Source organism: Cicer arietinum, chromosome 3, assembly GCF_000331145.2.
Source record: "Cicer arietinum cultivar CDC Frontier isolate Library 1 chromosome 3, Cicar.CDCFrontier_v2.0, whole genome shotgun sequence".
Taxonomy (NCBI): Eukaryota; Viridiplantae; Streptophyta; class Magnoliopsida; order Fabales; family Fabaceae; genus Cicer; species Cicer arietinum.
Window position 1 is genome coordinate 76,175,858 of NC_021162.2, and position 19,955 is coordinate 76,195,812.

The following is a 19,955-nucleotide window of genomic DNA, read 5'->3' on the forward strand; positions in this document are numbered from 1 at the left end:
TGAACCTGAACTCATGGTACATGATGAGATGATGGAGATTAATGCTGTGCCTTGTTCAGAGACGTTGGATTCTGGAATTAGTGCTCAAGATCAGGATAACAAAGTTGATGGCACTGTTGCTCAAGTCTCAAATATTGTGAGCTCTGAAATTGTGGCCAATGACATGGAAATTGATGGTTCTCTTGAGCATAAAACAGTGGTCATTGAAGAAAGCTTGCCAAGCATTAGTGTCCCAGTGAAGGAGGAGCCTTTGAATTTTGATGCTTTTAATTCAGCTGCTGAACTTGAGGTATAATTCAAAACATAGCGATGGTTCTGTGGTGTTCTACACTTTGATATGTTTATGTGCTTTACTTAATTATACCAATGTAGCTTTTATGCAAAACTTCAGGAAACTATTATTTTTAGAAATCCACCGAAATTTATGTTCATATAACTTATTGAATATAATATTTATGTGGTGAACTTGTTGTTTTAGACATGCGTGATTAGATAAAAGATAAGTCATCTCATTTATTGACTAGATCCACTAGTCATGTACTATTTATTAGGCTCTGAAGTCTGATGCGTTTTCCATTTTCATAGATTCTTGGCTTGGAAAAGTTGAAGACTGAACTCCAGTTGCATGGGTTAAAATGTGGTGGTACTTTGCAGGAGCGTGCTGCTAGGCTTTTTCTTTTAAAATCGACTCCCCTGGATAAACTTCCAAAGAAACTGCTAGCAAAGAAATAAAAAGCATTTTGATATGCATCTATCATCTGTGGAGCAGTTCCTTCTCTGTACAGTATCTTATAACTGATCATACGTTTTTGTTTGGCAGTTAATTGTGTCTTGGGTTGCGGAACAGACTAATGCCTGCATTTTCTGTTCGTTATGTTTTCACTGTTGGCTGTATTTGATGCAATAATACAATACTGTTACCAAACCGTCAAAGGAAGCTGGACTATGTATAATTCAAGTCTTATTTTGCATTATGAACAATTTCAATTTTGCTTTTATTAGATAGTAAATTAGTATTCAATTCCAGTTAGCGCGGTTAATGGAAGTGGCACTTTAACATGATTTTGTAGAAAATTTTGATGTACTATTATTGAAATACAGTCAATTGTCCTTAAATTATTGTTTGAGCAGAAGTGATAAAAGGATTTTGCAGGCTTGAAAATATTTTACAAGTTTGCCTGCTAAATTACCTACAAGACTTTCTAAAACAATATAATCAAATTACTTTAAACTAATATTTAATATTATAATGTTTATTCTACAAAATGAGAACCATTTTGAATTAATTCTTCAAATATTCATCGGAACAGACTCAATATTTTAAGTCATCCAGATACTTATATATATCCCAAACCTCTGATAGTATGATTTGGGAGCTGGGAATCATTTCCCAGATTTGGTTTTAATGTGAAACTTCATGATATTGAATGAAGAACAGAATGAGAAGGTGAAGGAGAATTGCGGCAAAGCGGACACGTAGAGTTCATGCGAAGCCATTCATCAATGCAGTGAACATGGAAACAGTGTGTGCATTTAGGAATGCATCTGATTATGTCCTTGCTGTTGTACTCTGAGAGGCATATTGAACATCCTGTTCCATCATTATGTCCCACTCCAGGCAGTCTTCGACTCTCCCCTAATACAATCTTGTCGAAAGACTCAATTGTTGTCTCATCCAGACCCATCCTCATCCTGGTAATGGTAATATCAATAGTAGGTTCAGCTGATATTGTCCTTCTGCGCTTGAAGTGCGTTAAGCACCCCATCCCAATTGCACACATCATAGCTGCTCCCCCAATGGATAATATGATGATTCTAAATATCACAATGGCATGTTTTGAGTCACCTGAAAATGAAAATGGAACAGTTATTACTTCTGAATACTATGTAATAATTAATAAATATGTTGAGCAAAAATTTTGTGTGCAGTCAGTTAAGTTTGACTCATTTTTCAAATTGGTTTACATTTTTTTTAATTGGTTATATAATTTATATTTTATTTGTATTGTTAGTTTTTTGTCTCACTTTCATCAACTAATGTAATTGAAAGGATTTGATCATTAGAAATCCTACTAAATACGACAACAATGTATCTCTCATAATAATTTTTTAAAAAACATCTATAAAACTTTATAAAAAATTTATTAATGGTTTTTATTTTTTTATTTTTTTCTACAACTATTTACACACACGTATAGCCTCAAAATAATTTGATATGAAATATTTTACTACAGTGATTCAAACAAAAGATCAAATTTATAGAACCACATGCATAATTTAATATAACTTAAAAGGTTATCCAAATGTTGCAAACTGAATATAACTTAAAGGAATAATTTAAAAGAAAAAAAATTAAAAGATTAATCCGAAAAAAGAATCAAACTCAAAAGATTGTATTTGTAATTCTGTGGATGTGTTAAGAAAGAGTAAGGGCGGATGTATGTACAGCCTTGCAGGGGCTCCAGCCCCTTCAGATCTTTGCTAATTATATACACCTAATAATATACATAATAATATTAAGGATTTTGAATATCTTGTTTGAGCAATATTTGTTAGCATAAAAAGGTGTTGCATTAATTCCTCAAGTGACCCATGTAGATGAAAAATAATTTACAATCGATTCTCTTTTTACTTTTAGATTCGCTCCTGGACGTGACTTTCTGCATTCAATTTGCATGCAATGCCACTAATTCACCAAGTTTTTCATTTTCGGCCTTTTAATTTATTGTTTACTATTACAACATGTAGATATGTTGCACGGTAGAATCCTTCTCCCGTGGCCATAGAACTGTCCAGGCGAAGTTCAAGTGCCACCACCGTGGATATCGAAGTTTTCAAACACATGCTAAGTCGACACATAAAATCATTGACTTAGAATTTTCAAATAAATTCCATGTATGTCAATTCCATTAAGGATTAAGAATAATATATAAAACGTTTATAGATTAATAAGTTTTTGACTAAGCAAGCAAGTTGACAAAACAAATTACTTTAGATTGAATGACGAAATAATATCATGTCATGAATCACTAAACAAATGAGTTGACATGCGGAAAAGTTCAACAACAGTTTTACCCGTTTGGTGATCGGAGAAACATCGAACTCGATCACTATTTCTGCTCTCAAATTTGCACATGCCATCTTGTAATTCACAATGTCTACAATCAGGCGAAGACCATGTTAGTAGAAGATCTTCGCTGAGGTAGTTTCTGAAAATCTCATCATATGATCTTGCAACTGGAATTGAAATCTTTCTATTAACATAGCAAGACTGAGGCAATGAATTGGTGAAGTTCATCGAAGGAATAGCTGATACAAAATGTGTAGAATTGCTAAGACATTCAAGAGGTATGAATTGTGATCTTATGTTCCGAGTTGAGCATATTAGGAGGGTGTAGTTAGTAATAAATTTGGCAGTAAAAGGTGAACTTGAAAGATTAAGGCTTAGAAGACGATTTGGAAGGCAATCATGAGGGTCATAAAGCTGTATGTACTGTTTGTGATAGTTGATTTTGCGAACATAGAAGGCTCCTGTATAAGGGAGTGTTAAAACTGTTTTGCTATCATTTGTACAAGTTAATTTGAAACCAGGATAGCCACAATAAGGATATTGATCACCTTCTACTTCAACTTGAAAAGGGAAACGAATAAGGATGTTATCGTTACTGCACCAAGAATGTCGACAATAGTCTTCTGAGGCATATATGACAAGAAAAAATATGAAGAAGTGAAAGAACTTCGAGATGTTCATTGCTACTTTGATGAACAAATCAATTTATAAAATGAAAAATCCGTAAGGTGAAAACCATTCATCCAAGTTAATTAAGAAGCAATAATGAATGTCAAAAGGTATTATATATTGGTAAAGTCTAACAGCAATATAGAAGGTTCAGGTATTTTTTTTGCCATGTCAGCATAATAGGCTACAGGATAAAAACAAAAACAAAATATTTACCATTTGCAAATAAAACATCCTCTTCATTCTAACTAAACCATCCTAATATAGAATACTAAATACATAAATTCTCATTTGCAATTCATTCAAATGGTAACTAATTGGACTGTGGTGGTTTGTATAGACTCCTTCAAAAAATGTCATCAGACATTCTTGTGTCTTTTTGAATCACCAAACTTACAACTGTGAACATGCACGATTAATAAGATTTACATTAACAAACTATACTAATTTGAAGTAATGTACCCCACACGGCTTGGTCAACATAAATATCATATTTTGAAGTAAAATAAATAATCTTGTAAAATATTATTCTTTTTAAAAATATCTATACAATGTGACAATAGTACAACATATCTTGTATACAAATTTATTAATTTAACTTGAAAAAATTTAAAATGTCAATCGACAAATATTCCCGGTTAAGGTTTGGTTGGTGCAATTGCTCCATTGGCAGAAACAATGCAAAACCATTAACCAACCTAGTTCATAAATTTCCTACAATTGGGGGCTCTGCAGTGGCAGGGAACCTTGAGTTCATCCCGCTCATCTGGATCGAACAAGTAATCATACCTGCAGAAGCATTGAGATGGAAAGAAAAAAAGTTATGTGCCATACTAAAAAAACATCATCACCAAGTATGTTGCACGACACATTCCAATATACAATATTGTTTGCATGCACACACATCAAAAATATATATCACAACAAACCATACGTTAGTTCTTCACCGGCAGAAATATTGGTCTTTGCAATAAGAACAATCTGGCTCTCCTGATCACCCAAACACATAATCCTTGCAAAGCAGTTTGGCATGCACTGTAGTGATCACATTGATTCATATTTTTTCAGAAACATAAAATGTTCATAATGTAAAACTAACATTTGTGCCATTCTTTTTTCTTTCGTTTTTCAGCATCACTGGGGAAATGAAGTACTGTAAAACCAAGAAAATATTAATTGCAATTAACTTACAGAATGATTTATTAGACGTGCAATGTTGCCTTTATCTGTTGCATCAATAACCACCTCCTCGCTAATCTTGAACAGCTGCATAATTTATTTCAACTGGTTTTAAGATCAAAAGTACAATGAATACTAATGTTGGCAGCAAACATGAACATTTCGAAAAAAAGGCCTCTAAACCACATAACCAAGAGTTCAAAGGAAATATGATAAGGTTTACTTTTACATGACTCTATAAAACAGGTCCCACCATTATGTTTGTAATCATAAATGATTTAATTTGATTTAGAAAACAAACATCAGTTTTGAAACGAATTCTAAAATTAGGATTTGGACTGATTTATAAATCAATTCTTTTTTTTTTACAGCAAATAGATTTCAAATAACAAAAAAAAAAAAGCCTTTGCATAATAAAAACATGGAATCATTACAAACAGTTTGTTAAGTTTAGTTAAGGGACATTTCCCACCCATGTTCTAGATCCCTAGATAATAAGCTTATGAGCAGGCAGCATCATTCTTGCACCTTTTAACACTAACCACAGATGCACTTTCCAACTGAGACAAGAGTTCCTTACAGTCAGTCAAGGACGATCAGATCAATAGATACAAATTTTGAGGAGTGAGGACCCACATGCAATTAACAATCCCTTCGGAATTAGATTTGATAATAACTCTGTTGAGTTTCTAGTTTTATGCCAAAAGAAGGCATCACCTTGTGTCCAACACATCAGCTAGAGCAGGGGACAGTTCTGTTCTTTCAAACTTTGTGGCAACAAAGCTGGCTTGTCCTTCAGATTATGAACCAGCATTCCCTAACCAGACAAGCTCTTTCAAAACAGCCTGCATCTATATTTATCTTTGATGACCCAATTACCTCATGGTTGGGGTTAAAAACAGTAATGGCTTTCCATATTTTCCAACGGCATATACTGAGCATTTGCTTTGCTAACTGATCTGAGCAGCTTGGCCCCTGAAGTAGACGAGAGTTTGGTTCATATGATGGGGAACACAAATACCCAAATGAGAAGAGACCCACACCATGTTAATGAGAAGGTGATCTTGGCTTTCCTCATCAACATTTCCAACACAATTAGGAACTTCAACTCTCCAAATATCCTTCATTAATCCATTACTTGATGCAGAAGAAGCTTCAGGAAGACTCCCATTCTTTTCCTCATAGATAAAATGGTAAGCAAATCTAACAGAGTATATTCCCCCTTTTCCCAATGCCAAATGATTTTATCTTCAGAAAGCCTCAACTCTCAGCACATCGCTATTGGCCTGGCCCAATCCTACCCACCCAATCGCAATTCCCAATTTCCCTAACTAGAAAATCTAACTTTTCACTATCTTGAGGCAAGGGGAGAATAGAGTGAAAGAAATCAATTCTCGTGTTTCATTCACATTAAAAATGAAATCAATTTGATTATGTGTTTACCCTTATAAAATTGAAGACCCGTTTAGAGTTGAAACAAAAAAAGTCTTTCTACCATCCTTTCAAATCTTAACAACTCTCATAATATTTGAGAGGATTTCTATATATAAAACATTAAATTTTAAAAATCACTCAAAATTATTATTCTTCAACCTTGTGCACACATGGTTTGATGAAATCTTATTTTCTACGATCCAAACAAAATGTGAACTAGCACACAGCAAATGGCTTGGAGTATAGTACAGACAGATATCTCAAATAACTTTAAGGAGACTCACATAACAAGCCTTGCCTTCTGAACGGTACTTTGCTTCCCTCAGATCAGCAACACTACGCCTTACCTGCTCACCACGATACTCAATGACCTGCAGACAGGCACAAGAAGCATGTACATATAGTCTATCAGGAAAAACTGCAGCAGTATTTATTTTACACTTCAAAGAGACCATCTTAAATTAATACAAAATGTTACCATTTCTCCTTCTTGCAAATCTCTACGAGCAAAGAGGCCCCACCCTTGAATAGCCGATTTTCCAAGGCAAACTCTACAATTTTCTGTTTTCTAAGACCCCAGAACATCAAAGGTTAAAAGCAAAACAAATGAGATATGGTTTTACTTAAAATTAAAATTTAAGATATGGAAATGAAGTTTTAACTTGGGCAAATTGAGAGATTAACTAACCTGTAAATGGTGAAGGCGTTCCTTAAATGAAGAAAATACCCCAGCATCCTATCACAGAACAAGATTAGAACTAAGAGTTTTTTACCAACAGACAAAATTTGATGTGGTACAGTTATAACTCAGAACACCAAAACAAGATGATTACCTTATTGCTGTTCAGTTGAGTTATTTCACTTAAAGAATGAAGGTTTGGCCCCCCAAGCAAGTGAATTATTGGTGTATCATCCTTCTGGCAATATAGGAGAAAATGTATTGAACGGGACCAAATTAAAAAAATTAGTTAATGATCCGTTACTTAGTTTTTTATACAGCAGAAAAAACCGCAAATGGCTCTGTATGATTTCATAGTAGAAGCCTAGAGAAGTTGATAACTTGACATAAATTTATGGCCACAATAATATGTCTTAAATAAGCACCTTATTGGGAGACCTTCTGTAAACACGACACCTGGCAGCAGATAGTGGCTCAACCTCATAACCTTCAGAGGTTGAAGGTTCAAGGAGTTCTGTATTATCTGATGAAATAAGCTTTGATCCTCTTAAGCATCCCTTGTGATTTTGAAGCGAAGTTCTAGGAGAAAATACCCCAAGGGGTGTATGCACAACCACTACTGAATCTGGATTTGGGACCCTAAAATGAAATAAACATGTAAAAATGGTTTTTGAAAAGAACACGTGGAAAATAAGATCAGCATAATTTGATGACCAGACAGAGCTCAAACCTGTGAACTGCACAATATATTAGTGTCTTTGTTATTTGAGTCCCCTTCTTCACTGTAGAACGCAACTGTACATTTAAACAATATCAACATATTTCACCACCAATCGTCATCGCCATATAACTAAATGTTAACTTCCTTAGTTATCTATATATTTAATATGGACATAAATGTTTTCACTGCGCTCCAAAGGAAAAATCAAATTAAGAAGAAAAAGTAGCAGCTTCAGATCAAGGCACAGTTCAAATTGAAGTAAAAGGGCCATCATACTTACTTCCATGCTGTATCCCATTCTTGACGCACACATCACATGAAAATAAGTAGCACACTTGCAACAACTTGTACAGGAACCATGGCTTTGTTTACAGATCACGCAAGTCTGGCACCAATGTAGACAAGAAACATAGAAATAATGAATGTCAAGTAAGGGTATAACCCAACGAGAAAAGGACCCCAAAAAATTAAATAACAACCTCATGACTATCTTACGAACAAAATTCGAATATAATCATGGAGAGGTAAGAAGGGTTGTGTTGAATTGAAGGTGGAAGATGATTTAGTGCATGTTCAGAGTTTTGACTCTTAGTAAAGAATTAATTGAATGGAAAGAGTTTTGTATAAGTAATTGAGTAATAAAATTACGTAGGGGAATGGAATTATTGAAATGATAATTATATTGTATAATTTCTATTTTTATCCACTCCCCCAACCCCCAAAAAAACAGAATTCATTCTGGGTGGTCATCAAAACAAATCTGCAAATTAGCACAGCTACTGCTAGAAAGAATATAGCAGGCTAGTAGCTAAAATCACCTGATAACAACTTTCAAGAAAACCTTAGCTCCTACCGTTACCTTCAAAAACAAATTAGGAGGAATCTTAAGGATTCCAGAGGCAGGTTCCATTGCCTCGTGGTTTCTGAAAACAACTTCAGGACGAAACCAAGCGCATGTTACATGAACCCACAACAACTCAACATCAGTTGGCTTCAGTGCTCCACCTGCAAAGAGTTTACCCCAATTATAAAAGCAAATTAGCAATGGATGACACATATAAGTGATACAACCATGGCAGAAAAATAAAAAGGGGGAAAAGGCCATTAAATGGTAAGTGGACAATGCTAGGACTTAAGACATAAGCTGAAAACAACTTATGGACACATCATAAATAATTTCACTAAAGTCAAGCCAATGAATGACAAATAGGCCATTTCTCATTGAAGAACAATTGTGCTGGATCCATAAACTACTACTTTCCTGGAGAGTGTAATATCATGGGATACAGCAAAAGCAGTCAGACCAAAGAAAATATGAAATGTACATGACATGCCTTTTACTGGACAGAGGCAACACTCTCTTTCTACCTCAGGAGTTTCACACACTCTACAAACCCAAGAAGTAAAATCTTTAACATTCATTGCCCCATAGCACTCTTGGTGAACTGCAACTTGGCACCTGGACAATGAACAAGTGCACAGGAAGTAATTTACTTTTGATGCTTTAAAGTTTTGTAAATCAGAAACAGAATTTTAACATATCTATAATAACTTTACAGCTAGGAGCAAAAACCATTAATGTTGATTAAAGCAACCTGTTACAGATAATAATTTTGTTATCTTCCCAATCTTCAACCCATCTGCAAATCGCACATCTTTCTGTTGTCCATGTTGCATAAACTGGCTCATACTTCTCTGAGGCAATAAAATACAAGTAAAATAAGTTTCTCTGTTTCAAAGATGTATTTAAGAGAAAACATGAGACTGCGATGTACCATAAGACCTGATTATGTAAAAGAAATGAAAGCTTCAGTATGTAAAAGTGCATATGAAATACATGTTTACCTTGCAAAAAGGAAAGCACCCGTTTCTGATCTAACTGCATGGAAATTCCAGCTTGGGAATTGTGTTCTGTGATCTGTAGAAATTTGTATTGTTATTTCAAAAATGAGAAAGAAGCACAAAAGCAGTAATATGGAAATATGAAGACACAATATGCACACATTACAGGACTGCATCTTTATATTTCGAATTTGGAAAAGTTTGGAGATAAAAGTGATGCAGTCAGCATAAAAGTAATTCAAATGAGAGTAACCACCAGAAAGATTTGCCACGCATCTAATCTAGCAAGATATGACACATACCCATTTCATTAATGGTTGCATTGTACTTTCTAGTTTCACACTATGTTTCCATTTTTTGGCTCTGCAACCTGCATGCCGTTCCCATTCAGCCAATGCCTGCTTCCTTGACCCACACATGCCACACTTGCACATAACTCTGCAAGAAAAAATGATAAAAAAAAGTTATATGAAATTCTTCTTGAATGATGATATTATTAAAAAAAAAGTTATATGAAATTCTTCTTGAAGGATGATATTGTTAATGAGAAAGAGGATAGATAAAAATAAATAAAAAATAAAAAAAAGAGGTGTAAAGATGTAAAAAAAAGGAGTGTAAAAAATATAATGATTATATAGGTTCTCTTATCAGAAGTAGTTTCACTTGTGAACCAAGCCACATATTTAAACAGATATTGAATTATTTTTCGTTTCCCAACATGGTATTAAATCCACCCAATGGTGAGGTGGATGGAGAGCATCTCCAAGAATACAAATTTAAGAAATTTATCTGCAGCATGGAGGGGACGTCAAAATATTTTTATTTGGCTATCAAACCCTATGATATAAAACAAGTGTTCAAGGCTTACAAATGAAGCTTTGGAAAGTAAATTCCTTTCATGTCATTGCACACCACCACTAGCTCTTCAGGTACCGCAGGTTTTCGGTTGTTCTCTACTGACCTGTCCCGAAAAAAGAACATAAGATTCAATGAATAAAGTCAAATGCTGAATACCCGAGTATGGGCAAAAGGAAGTAATAGAAAATTACTGCATACTTATTTTTTGATTTGTATGTTTGTGATGCTGATAATTTACAATCCAACTTTCCCTTGCAATCTGGGCAATAGTAATCTATATTTTCCAGATCCTGCATCAAGTAACCAGTCAGTCATCTTACATATTGTTTTGGACCAGGGACATCAAACAAGCAAAAGAAAGGTGAAAAGAGAGCTGCAGCAGCATGTTGTTAACCATTATACTATACCTTGAAAAGTTTGCTGGAAATTTTGTCACACTCAGCATGCACCCAAACATTACAACCATCGCAGCATACCTAATTCAAAGTGCCCAGCCCCACAAGATCTCAAAATTTTGATTCTAGGTGAAATAAGCATTAATTTAATCAATCAGAGACACCTATTGAGAAGTAGAATCTCACCCAATCACCACCATCTGAATGGTGCCAAATCTTTTTGCAAATGCCACAATATTGTTTTGATTTTAGTAACTGTAAGAAAGAACCATGAGTGTTTAAAACTAAATGTCAGCAACAGATATACGTAGTCAAGAAACTGAAGAAATCTTAAATGAGTAAATCGCTGAACCTTTGCACAAGGTTTACAATAATGCTGAGTAGCACAGCTTGAATCTTTAGTCTTCTTCATGGTTTTGCATGGCAACGTCAAACCACAGCCAAAACAAGATTTTGCATCCTGCATAATTTATTCACTGGATAAAATTATATAATTAACCAGTCTCTATAAGATTTACAAGATAAATTCACTAGAAATAAGTGTCATCGATCGTACAAATACATTGAAAAATATAAAAGACTTCAAAGTAAAAAAAACTTGCACCAAAAAAGGATCAAAAGCAGGCCAAAAACACACGCACAAATCATACTTACTACAATTTAATATTTTTAATGAACCTTGACTTTGTTAGAATGTATAGTACTACTTTTGTTCCTATATATAAACCTCGTTGATTAAATCACAAGTATTAAGAAAGTTGATTATAGCTTCTTCAAGAAAAAAGTTTAGTATAGTATTAAATTTGTTGACAATTTGTGTTGTTTAGCAAATTTACCCTCTAGGAGAGAGAATTAATTTATATTTTTATTATAGTATTAATTGTAAATTGTAGAAAAAGAGTTAACATAATTAGGGGTACATTGGTGAAGAAATAATTAATGTGATTGAAAATTTGAAAAAGGCCTTATATATAGGGACAGAAGTATTAGGAGGGTATTCTATATAGGAATGGAGGTATTATATAATTTATATCCATACACCAAGCCTAATAGTATTGACTGTGAAGGGGTATATTGGAACTCAAGTCCCACATTGAGTATAGATAAGATCTAAATACAGTTTATATAGAGAGGCATCTCTCACCTTACAAACTGATATTGTAAAAATATGTTAGACCTAAAATGTCATTTTGTCAAATTACTCTTATTAACAATTTTTTTCACGATCATACACAGCACAGTTGAAAAAATTAATATCACCTGGTCTTTGTAGCAATGCTCCTGATCAGCACAGGAACCCGCACCCTCCACAATTTGCTCAGTTCTGAAGTGTGGGTCCAGAATGCCATCTTCCGCCAACATTGCCTCCTCCATTGCCTTGTGAAAATCACTCTGTTTGCTCTTGTACAATCGGATCTGCCCCTGGAATCTGAACAAAGATAATTCTTAATGAGTAAGTACAGGCAAAATATTCTTGCAGGAAGAACAGCAGCCAAAACATTATCAGCGATGTTGTTAAAAAGACGGCTACTGCGGCGTTATAGCACTTTAGCATAACAGAATTTGAACAAATCTACCATATGCTATTTAGTGCAAAATATTGATAGATAAAGGCTATGACGGTGCAATAGCACTGTTGCATAACAAAATTTGAACAAACCACAATTCACAATTGACAACACTAATTCACACACCTATCCATGAATTCCAAGAAGGGGAATACCATCCCCTGCTTCGCCCATGCATAGTCCTGACAAGTGCCCATCACCAATTCATTAGTTTTCGACATAAAAAACCACAATCAATAACTCAAACATTTACATAAAGGTGTGTTGAAAAAGTTTACCCTTTGCTTTCCATTTTTTGAATAACCAAAAAACATAACACAAATTGCACCCGGAACACAACAGCTGAGAACAGACTGAGGAGCATGCAAAATGGGATCAATCACCACAGCAGGCCACGCCGGATAACTCTTGCCACATTTTGCCCAAACTATATCACCCAAATGAAAATCCTCTAGTTTGAAAATCTTCTTCCCCTTTTTAGCCTTTTCAACCAAACCATTTTCACTCTCTTTCTTAACCAACAACAAACGACTCCCTTTAACCGTCGTTTTAATGCTCTTAAACGACTCAGCATGCTTCTCGTAGTTAAATTCATCAAAACCATAATCAATCTCTTGTTTTGAGTCGCATTTGTTTTCCTTTCCCTTATTCAAAATTCTCATTTCAGTGTCTCTTGAACCATTATCACCTTCAAACCCTAATTCAGATATTTTAATTCGCCTATTAGTATTCTTCCATGTATCGAGAAGTACCGAATCATTGAACTTAGATGGAAGCATTTGAACGCGGCCTCTGGAAGATCGTAACAACGGAGGTGCTTTTGCACTTCCACCGTTCAATTCCACGGAAGTTGAATTGGAGTGGACTTCACCACCACCGCCGCAATTTAATCCTTCGCCGGATCCAGAGACAAAAAAGATGTTCAAGTCTTCACTGTTAGCAATGGAGTCAACGCCGTTCACCTTCTGTTTCTTCTGAATCGCCGAATTAAGACGGTCCTTTTCTTCTTCTTCATGCTTACACCGCTTTAGGTTTTGCAATTCAGCTTTCAAAGAATGCTTAATTATCATATTATGATTGTGAAGCACACACAAAACCCTAATTCAAAGGTGTAGCACCGAAGCTACAAATGTCAGATCCTGACACCACGAAAATCCAATCGAATTGGAAATCGCTTAATTCCGATGCAAAAACACGCAAACGAGTCGAACAATGAAAGAGAGAAAATTGAGCAACTTTTCCCTTTGGCGAATCACGCAGAAGGGATAAAATAAGTAAATAAATTGATATTAAATTTCGCGAATCACAATAGGAAACGCTTGAAAATAAATTAAATTGTGTTAGAAAATAAAATGAGGGGGAGATAGGACCGAGAGGTGAAGAGGATGACCAAAATTTGTAAAATTTAGGAAAGCGCGAAACTTATTATTTTTTTGGCGGAAGCGGCAATTTTTTTTATTTTTTATTTTTTGCATTTACAAAATTGAAAAGCCAATTGGTAGTATTTCGGTGTGGCATAAATATGCATCTTTTTAGGGGTCCTTTTAAAGCGGAGGCATTGATGCATGATTAATCACTTTTTTAACGTTAGATTCTATTATTCTACCAAATTTTATCATGCTTCATCCATACCAAATCTAGTCCGTCAACTCTAGTTTTCCGTGTGCAAAGGATATAGACACTGACAATAAAATATTAATTTTTTATTTAATAAAGTCTTTATTTTTTAATTTAAAATTAATAAATTTTGTCAAAGTTAATATTATCTAATAAATATTACATTAATTAACTTAATTATATTTAATAAAATATTATATAAAATCATTTGTTATTAATATAATAAATAATTTGCTATTTTAAAATCTCTAATAAAAAACTTTTCATAAAATAACTCAATGATTTTACTAAAAATTACATATTATATACAATTATTTATTATATAAAGTCACATATTCAATTACATTATTACGCCATGAAATCTAACAACAAAAATTTTTATATAAATTATTTTTATAAATATTTTATAATTTTAATTATATATTTATCAATTTATAAAATTTATGAACAAATTTAATTGATATTTATAATTTTAATAATCAATTTACATATTTATTATTTTAATTCAAAGGTCACTTTTATTACTCATCGTCCTTTAAGGAAAACTCGGATAACCCCAATTTTAGCACAGTCCATTTTCAATTATACATAAACAATTGAAAATGAATATTTTTTATATAGTTTATTGGGAGCCCTAAATATGGACCTATAAAGTAATGTTTAATGGACATCCTCAAATGATTTACTGTAATTTATATATATACTCTATTTGTTTGTTAACTTTTTTATATTTGTTATTGAATCTATTATTTTATGGAAGAGTTATCCCATCACCCTATAGATTGTTATTTTTCACATATTCGTAATTTATTATGATTATATATAATATTATCTTTTGACTTCTTAATCAATGGTTGTTAATATTTATTTATTTATTTCTAAATTAACTGTTCATTTTGAGAGAATTCACATCCCAATCACCACCCCACTATCTAATTTCGCTATAATGAATGTACTTGAAACAATTATGAATTTATGAGTCTACAACTAAAAAGTTAAATTAATAATATAAATTTAGAAAGAAAAAAAATATGAAATTTCTCTTAAATTTAGTAATAAGAGAAAGAAAAAAGTATGAATTAATAGTGAATTATTTACTAGATTTCAAATTAAAATGTCTAGTTATTTGCCACTAATTTTATTTTTTGAGGAAATAATTATTTTAATCTTTAAAATCCTAAGAGCCGATCAATTTAATATTGTAAATAAATAAAATAATTGATCCAGTCCCTTAAATCATAGTATATAACATCAATCGATTGTAATGATACTTGAAGAAACCAAACATCACAGATTACATGCAAGTTATTATTGTCACTGTGTGATTGAACTAAATTAACTAATTCTAGAAGGATTTCGATTTAGGATCTAGCAGTATTTCTCCTCTCCTCACTTTTTTATTTGAAAATATGAGGATTGAGGTTCGACAATACCACAATACTTAGCGGATCCTTCTAATAGACGTTTAATAGATATTTAGAAGGATGTTTTTTTTTAGATTAAGTTAAGTCGTACAGATAAATTTTTTGTTAGCTTGTATTAACACATATAATATTAAAATATAATATAAAGTAGTTAATTATTATAATCAAATAAGATTTGATTTAAATTTCGCTAGGTATTTTAGGCGATGTGTTATCAAATTCTAGAAAGATCTAGATTGATCTATTACGATGAGTCATAAATATATTTATTAGAATATGTAATTTATGTTTCCGCCGTATATAGAGAATTAGTGAATTGTAATAATTACCAAAACTAAACAAAGAAAATTAGTATTTTAGGTGATGTGTCTTTATTCTATTAGTCTCCTTTGTGTGCGGATAGCTGCACTTGTGAGAATCTAAATGCAAGAAACCACGTCAACGTGGAAGTTTAATATTGTAGCTTTTATATATTATACCACATCAAGAATGTACAGGAATGCGAAAAATGACTTGCAAGCAAATGTAGTTCCAAACACATGCTCAGAATAAGAAGGAATTGCTTGAGCATTATGTGAAGGATCCATGTATGAATATGCTCTTTTGATCAAAACATGATCACTCACCAATATGATTTTGAAATTTCAAAAACATTTCTTTTGTACAGAAAAAAAAAAACAACAAAGTGTAGATGTAAAAAATGACATTGCACCCGATCAATCAGCAGCAGAAACTCAAATGAAAAAAAAAAAAAGTTCAATCTCAAGTTCATGTGAGGAAGCCAGGGTTAGGATTGTCCTTCTTGGCAAACTTCTAGGTGGCTATAGATATCTACATATTTCCATAAGGATGAGTTTACACAAGTGCAAAACTAGGAGCCATCACATTCACCCTGCTTCATCAAAGTGGTATTAGTATTAGATATTAAATTTAGAAAACAACAATTAGATAGAAATAACCGTTTTTTTTACAAGAGATAGAATAGTATAAAAAGATAGGAATAATTTACCTTTTGGTAGATTATTATTAGTTGGAAAGGTTGGTTCTTCAATTGGGTCCATTTGGAAACTATGAGGAAGAGAACGCTTCTCTGATCTTTTAAAATATGCCAAAATTTCTAGAACAATAACTGCAACAATATTAATACTAACAAGGAATCCATAGCTTGTCTTCCAATCATTCCCTGCTCCTGCAGCTTGCATTCCCAGCACTATGTTCAAAGCTGCAAAGAATAGTGCCAGTCTTCCAAACCAGCCATGATACAAATTCCAAATTTTTCGGATCTTGGAATCTTTATTTGGTCTCAATAAGAATGCCAATATCTGAACTCACATGATTTTGTAGTCAGTTTATGTTGTACTTAATTATATGTCAGTTAAAATTGTACTTTAACAGAAAGATAATTAAGCTGAACAATAGTTAGCATGAGTTAGTGGCAAACCTGAAGAATACTTAGCACAAGGACAAAAATGCCTATTCCTCTATGAGCTGGTATATGGACATGCATTTTGGAGTAGAGTTGTAATCCAAGAAGGACAGTTACAAGCCCAAATGCAAATCCTATAAATTGAATCACTGAATGTAGATAGAACCAAAGTGGTTCCTTATGTTTGAAGTACCTTGCAACAATTGCCCCTACTGGCAGGATTAAGCCCCACCCAATTATACCCACTATTCCATGATTCTTCCTCATCTCAATCAAACCATTGGATGATGGACCCTTAGAACCTGCAAAAGGGATCATTGTCAACTTACTTATTTTGGAATAAATTTACAATACTATATGCTTTCATCAACTTATAAGAAAAAGGTATATCTAAAATATTATAAACTGTGAGTGATGCAGATAATATTAATCACATGTACGATTGAAATTAAAAAAAGTAATTAGAATAATAAATTGTGGTTGAGTTAAATGAAGATTATTCCATGTGAAAAGAAATGAAAGTGAGCATTAACTGTCATATAGTATAATTTTGCACCTGAAGAAGAAAAATCAAAAATAATTGTTGTTTTGTCATCATGTTTTGACAGGTGGTGTTCATGTGGATGCTTAGTACTAAAAGCCAATAAAACTGGTTGCTTTCCAAAAGGAATAGCTGTTTGAAGCTGAAATGCCAAATAAATGTCAGCCCCATTTGTTGCTACAGCAGCAGGCACATTATTTAGAGGCAGTTCACCTTTGTCTGCAATCACTTCTGATGATTTCATACCCCTTAGATAAAACTGCTTTATTTTTGCATGACCATGTTTGTTAACCCATCCCACCATTGCACTTGAACCATTCATCTTACCATCTCTTGAAAATCCAATCCCCACCCACCCAATAGTATAGGGTGCAGATAGTATTATAGTTGTGATATCATCCTTTTTTGTGTACTGCAACAAAATTTCACTACATATTAGATGCAAAGGGACAAACCATGACATTCAAATAATAACATTTCTTGCTAGATCTTAGATTTGCTAGATCATAAAACATCAAAATTCTAAAATCATTGAAAAAATAATCAGTCTCAAGGACACATAAGAAGGTTCAAGGTTCAAATTTTGACCGCTAATATACTAAGATTTACCTTTTTCAAACAAAATTAATTGTCCAAGTAGAGAGTAACTTTATGATGTAACTGACTACCCCTATAATGTAAACTGTTGATTTATTTATTAATTATTGATATTACTCTAGATTCTAAAGTGAATTGTTGATTTTGAAAAGCTACGTAAAAAAAAAGAGGACATTCTAAACCAAAGAACTAAACATAATAAGTGAAAAGGAATAAATAAATGAGTAGAACAAACAATAAACAATTAGAAATCTAATTGAACTTGAACTTACCCTCAATTCATATGTGTTCCAAACAGGTTTACATATTGTAGAGGATATATTCTGATATGGTGGAGGAAGAAAAAGTTGATAGTTTGTATTCTTGCAAGTACTTTCAAATGATGTAAAATCACTTTTTCCATTGTCATCTGCTAATACAATGATCTTGTTGAAGTTGAGGACAAGATTCAGCATACATATCTTGATAAAAGATGGCCATAGATGAGCCAAAGATCTTATTAGCTTTGCCATTCATAGACTGGATCCTCTGTGATCCAAGGATAGGAACAATGATGTTTACAAAATTGAAGAATAAGAGAGGAAATGTGAATATGAAGGTTTAACAACAAGACAGTTGAGATGTATTAGTCTCTTGCATTTGAAGTTTGAAATTTGGTGGTTGGCATAATGGTTGGTGCTGGGAGGTAATCATCACCACCTTCTATTATTGTGAACAACAAATTCAACTGCATTTTTCTTTTGTTTTTTATATTGATTTTCCTGATATTTCTATGAGCAGTACCCATTCATACTCCATTCAAAGTAATTAGTAATAACAAAGTTATGGTAGTAAATAATTCAATTTCCTTTTAGGAATCAACTTTGTTAGAAAATATGTGCAAGAGATTTTGATTAAAACTATGTAGTATGTACTATTGCAGATTCAAATTCATTGCACTAATGACTTAATGCAGTTACACGCAATAATTAATTTCGAACATTACATCTTCACCAAATCATCTTTAAATATTTTTACCATTAATTTGAGATTGGATGCCCGTAGTCAATTACTTCGCCACACAGTTCCTACATTGAATCCAAATCCTACCACAATCTTAGAGTCGGTTTATTAGAAACCTTTTTGATACGTTCTTTTTATATGGACTCTAATGTATTGTTACATTAATACAAAGGCGAAATATTGCTTTTGAAGTAATATAGGAACTCTACTCTAAATTGACAACTTCATATACTAAAAGTCTAACCTATGAAACACTGATACAAACACGAGCACCGATGATAATTTGAAAAATGAAAGAAATTAAATTTAACTACATGTGTCAATGTCAGGTACCAACACACATGTCAATGCTATACAATTTCTATATGTAATTAAAAACTACAATGTTAATTCCAAAAACAAGTCAAACTGAGGTAATCTGAATATGTGTTCCTCACCACTCTTCTCATCAAACTTGGCAATCCACTTGCTCTTGTTCCTTTTTCTTGCATGATGATGTCTCTTATCAGTTTCATCATTCTTGCTAATCGTAGTTACTTCCATACCTTTGCCTATAGGATGTTTCACAGATCTTACAGCTAGTTTCTCATAATTTCTCCTGACACACCCTCCCAATCCTTTTCTATCACCAACCAAATTATTTGCAACCACAACAGATCTAACAGGATTAACATCTATGAAGTTGAGCAACATTTCATAGCTTTCATCTTTGCAATCAACAAGTGAGAAATCAATATTTTCATAATAAGGCAATAACTTATATGGATCTTCAGTTCTAAATTCTACTTGGTCTTTAAGTCCTGAGTTGTTGATAGCTTCTTTGGACTCATCAAGAACTGTCTCAGGTAGAATGCATACAAGTTTGCCTCCGGTTTGTCGCGCGGCAGCTGCAAGGGCTATCGTTGATGAAGATGCAGGAGATGATGTTACTTC

The 19,955-nt window shown here is 33.1% G+C and overlaps 4 protein-coding genes and 1 pseudogene across 5 annotated transcripts in view; 1 reads left to right on the forward strand and 4 right to left on the reverse strand.

The window, feature by feature from the left end:
• LOC101507489 (uncharacterized) overlaps positions 1–998 on the forward strand; it is a 2,684-nt gene extending 1,686 nt beyond the window's left edge. Inside the window, exons 3-4 of the mRNA XM_012714236.3 lie at positions 1–289; positions 586–998. Of these exons, the coding sequence (XP_012569690.1) occupies positions 1–289; positions 586–732 (436 nt within the window). The 3' untranslated portion in view covers positions 733–998. The remainder of the gene's footprint in view (positions 290–585) is intronic.
• A 309-nt stretch (positions 999–1,307) lies between these two features.
• LOC101507799 (putative RING-H2 finger protein ATL21A) lies at positions 1,308–4,071 on the reverse strand. Its single transcript, XM_004494757.4, has 2 exons — positions 3,076–4,071; positions 1,308–1,846 (listed from the first exon to the last, which is right to left on the reverse strand). The coding sequence occupies exons 1-2, from the start codon at positions 3,749–3,751 to the stop codon at positions 1,416–1,418; spliced, it is 1,107 nt and encodes a 368-aa protein (XP_004494814.1). The 5' UTR covers positions 3,752–4,071; the 3' UTR covers positions 1,308–1,415.
• A 140-nt stretch (positions 4,072–4,211) lies between these two features.
• Positions 4,212–13,864, reverse strand: LOC101508120 (histone-lysine N-methyltransferase ATX3-like). Its single transcript, XM_004494758.4, has 23 exons — positions 12,694–13,864; positions 12,542–12,597; positions 12,108–12,276; positions 11,200–11,307; positions 11,034–11,102; positions 10,860–10,928; positions 10,651–10,742; positions 10,463–10,555; positions 9,897–10,032; positions 9,598–9,670; positions 9,348–9,447; positions 9,087–9,211; positions 8,612–8,757; positions 8,033–8,137; positions 7,762–7,826; positions 7,457–7,670; positions 7,186–7,269; positions 7,041–7,088; positions 6,831–6,920; positions 6,637–6,723; positions 4,931–5,005; positions 4,674–4,774; positions 4,212–4,528 (listed from the first exon to the last, which is right to left on the reverse strand). Exons 1-23 carry the CDS (start codon positions 13,483–13,485, stop codon positions 4,438–4,440), a joined length of 2,988 nt encoding a protein of 995 aa, XP_004494815.1. The 5' UTR covers positions 13,486–13,864; the 3' UTR covers positions 4,212–4,437.
• A 2,036-nt stretch (positions 13,865–15,900) lies between these two features.
• LOC101508438 (cytochrome b561 and DOMON domain-containing protein At3g61750) lies at positions 15,901–18,630 on the reverse strand. Of its 2 annotated transcripts, none has more exons than XM_012714035.3 (5): positions 18,293–18,630; positions 17,637–17,835; positions 16,898–17,184; positions 16,466–16,778; positions 15,901–16,348 (listed from the first exon to the last, which is right to left on the reverse strand). In XM_012714035.3, the coding sequence occupies exons 1-5, from the start codon at positions 18,530–18,532 to the stop codon at positions 16,344–16,346; spliced, it is 1,044 nt and encodes a 347-aa protein (XP_012569489.1). In that variant the 5' UTR covers positions 18,533–18,630; the 3' UTR covers positions 15,901–16,343. The 2 variants fall into 2 exon arrangements, with proteins under 2 accessions (XP_012569489.1, XP_004494817.1); XM_004494760.4 differs by having other exon boundaries at positions 17,439–17,835; positions 18,293–18,627.
• A 373-nt stretch (positions 18,631–19,003) lies between these two features.
• The window catches only part of LOC101510685 (uncharacterized), a 1,884-nt pseudogene continuing 932 nt past the window's right edge, over positions 19,004–19,955 (reverse strand).

Bases quoted from the DNA above. Each gene is read 5' to 3' on its own strand.
- LOC101507799 (XM_004494757.4), bottom strand. From the start codon at position 3,751: ATGAACATCTCGAAGTTCTTTCACTTCTTCATATTTTTTCTTGTCATA. The intron at 1,847-3,075 runs GTAAAACTGTTG...TTTCATTTTCAG, and splicing joins TTTCTCCGATCACCAAACGG to GTGACTCAAAACATGCCATT.
- LOC101508120 (XM_004494758.4), bottom strand. From the start codon at position 13,485: ATGATAATTAAGCATTCTTTGAAAGCTGAATTGCAAAACCTAAAGCGG. The intron at 11,103-11,199 runs GTTCAGCGATTT...TCTTTCTTACAG, and splicing joins ATTGTAAACCTTGTGCAAAG to TTACTAAAATCAAAACAATA. The intron at 10,556-10,650 runs GTATGCAGTAAT...TTTTCGGGACAG, and splicing joins ACATACAAATCAAAAAATAA to GTCAGTAGAGAACAACCGAA.
- LOC101508438 (XM_004494760.4), bottom strand. From the start codon at position 18,532: ATGGCAAAGCTAATAAGATCTTTGGCTCATCTATGGCCATCTTTTATC. The intron at 17,836-18,292 runs GTAAGTTCAAGT...ATTTTGTTGCAG, and splicing joins GGAACACATATGAATTGAGG to TACACAAAAAAGGATGATAT. The intron at 17,185-17,438 runs GTGCAAAATTAT...TCCCTTTTGCAG, and splicing joins TTTTGATTTTTCTTCTTCAG to GTTCTAAGGGTCCATCATCC.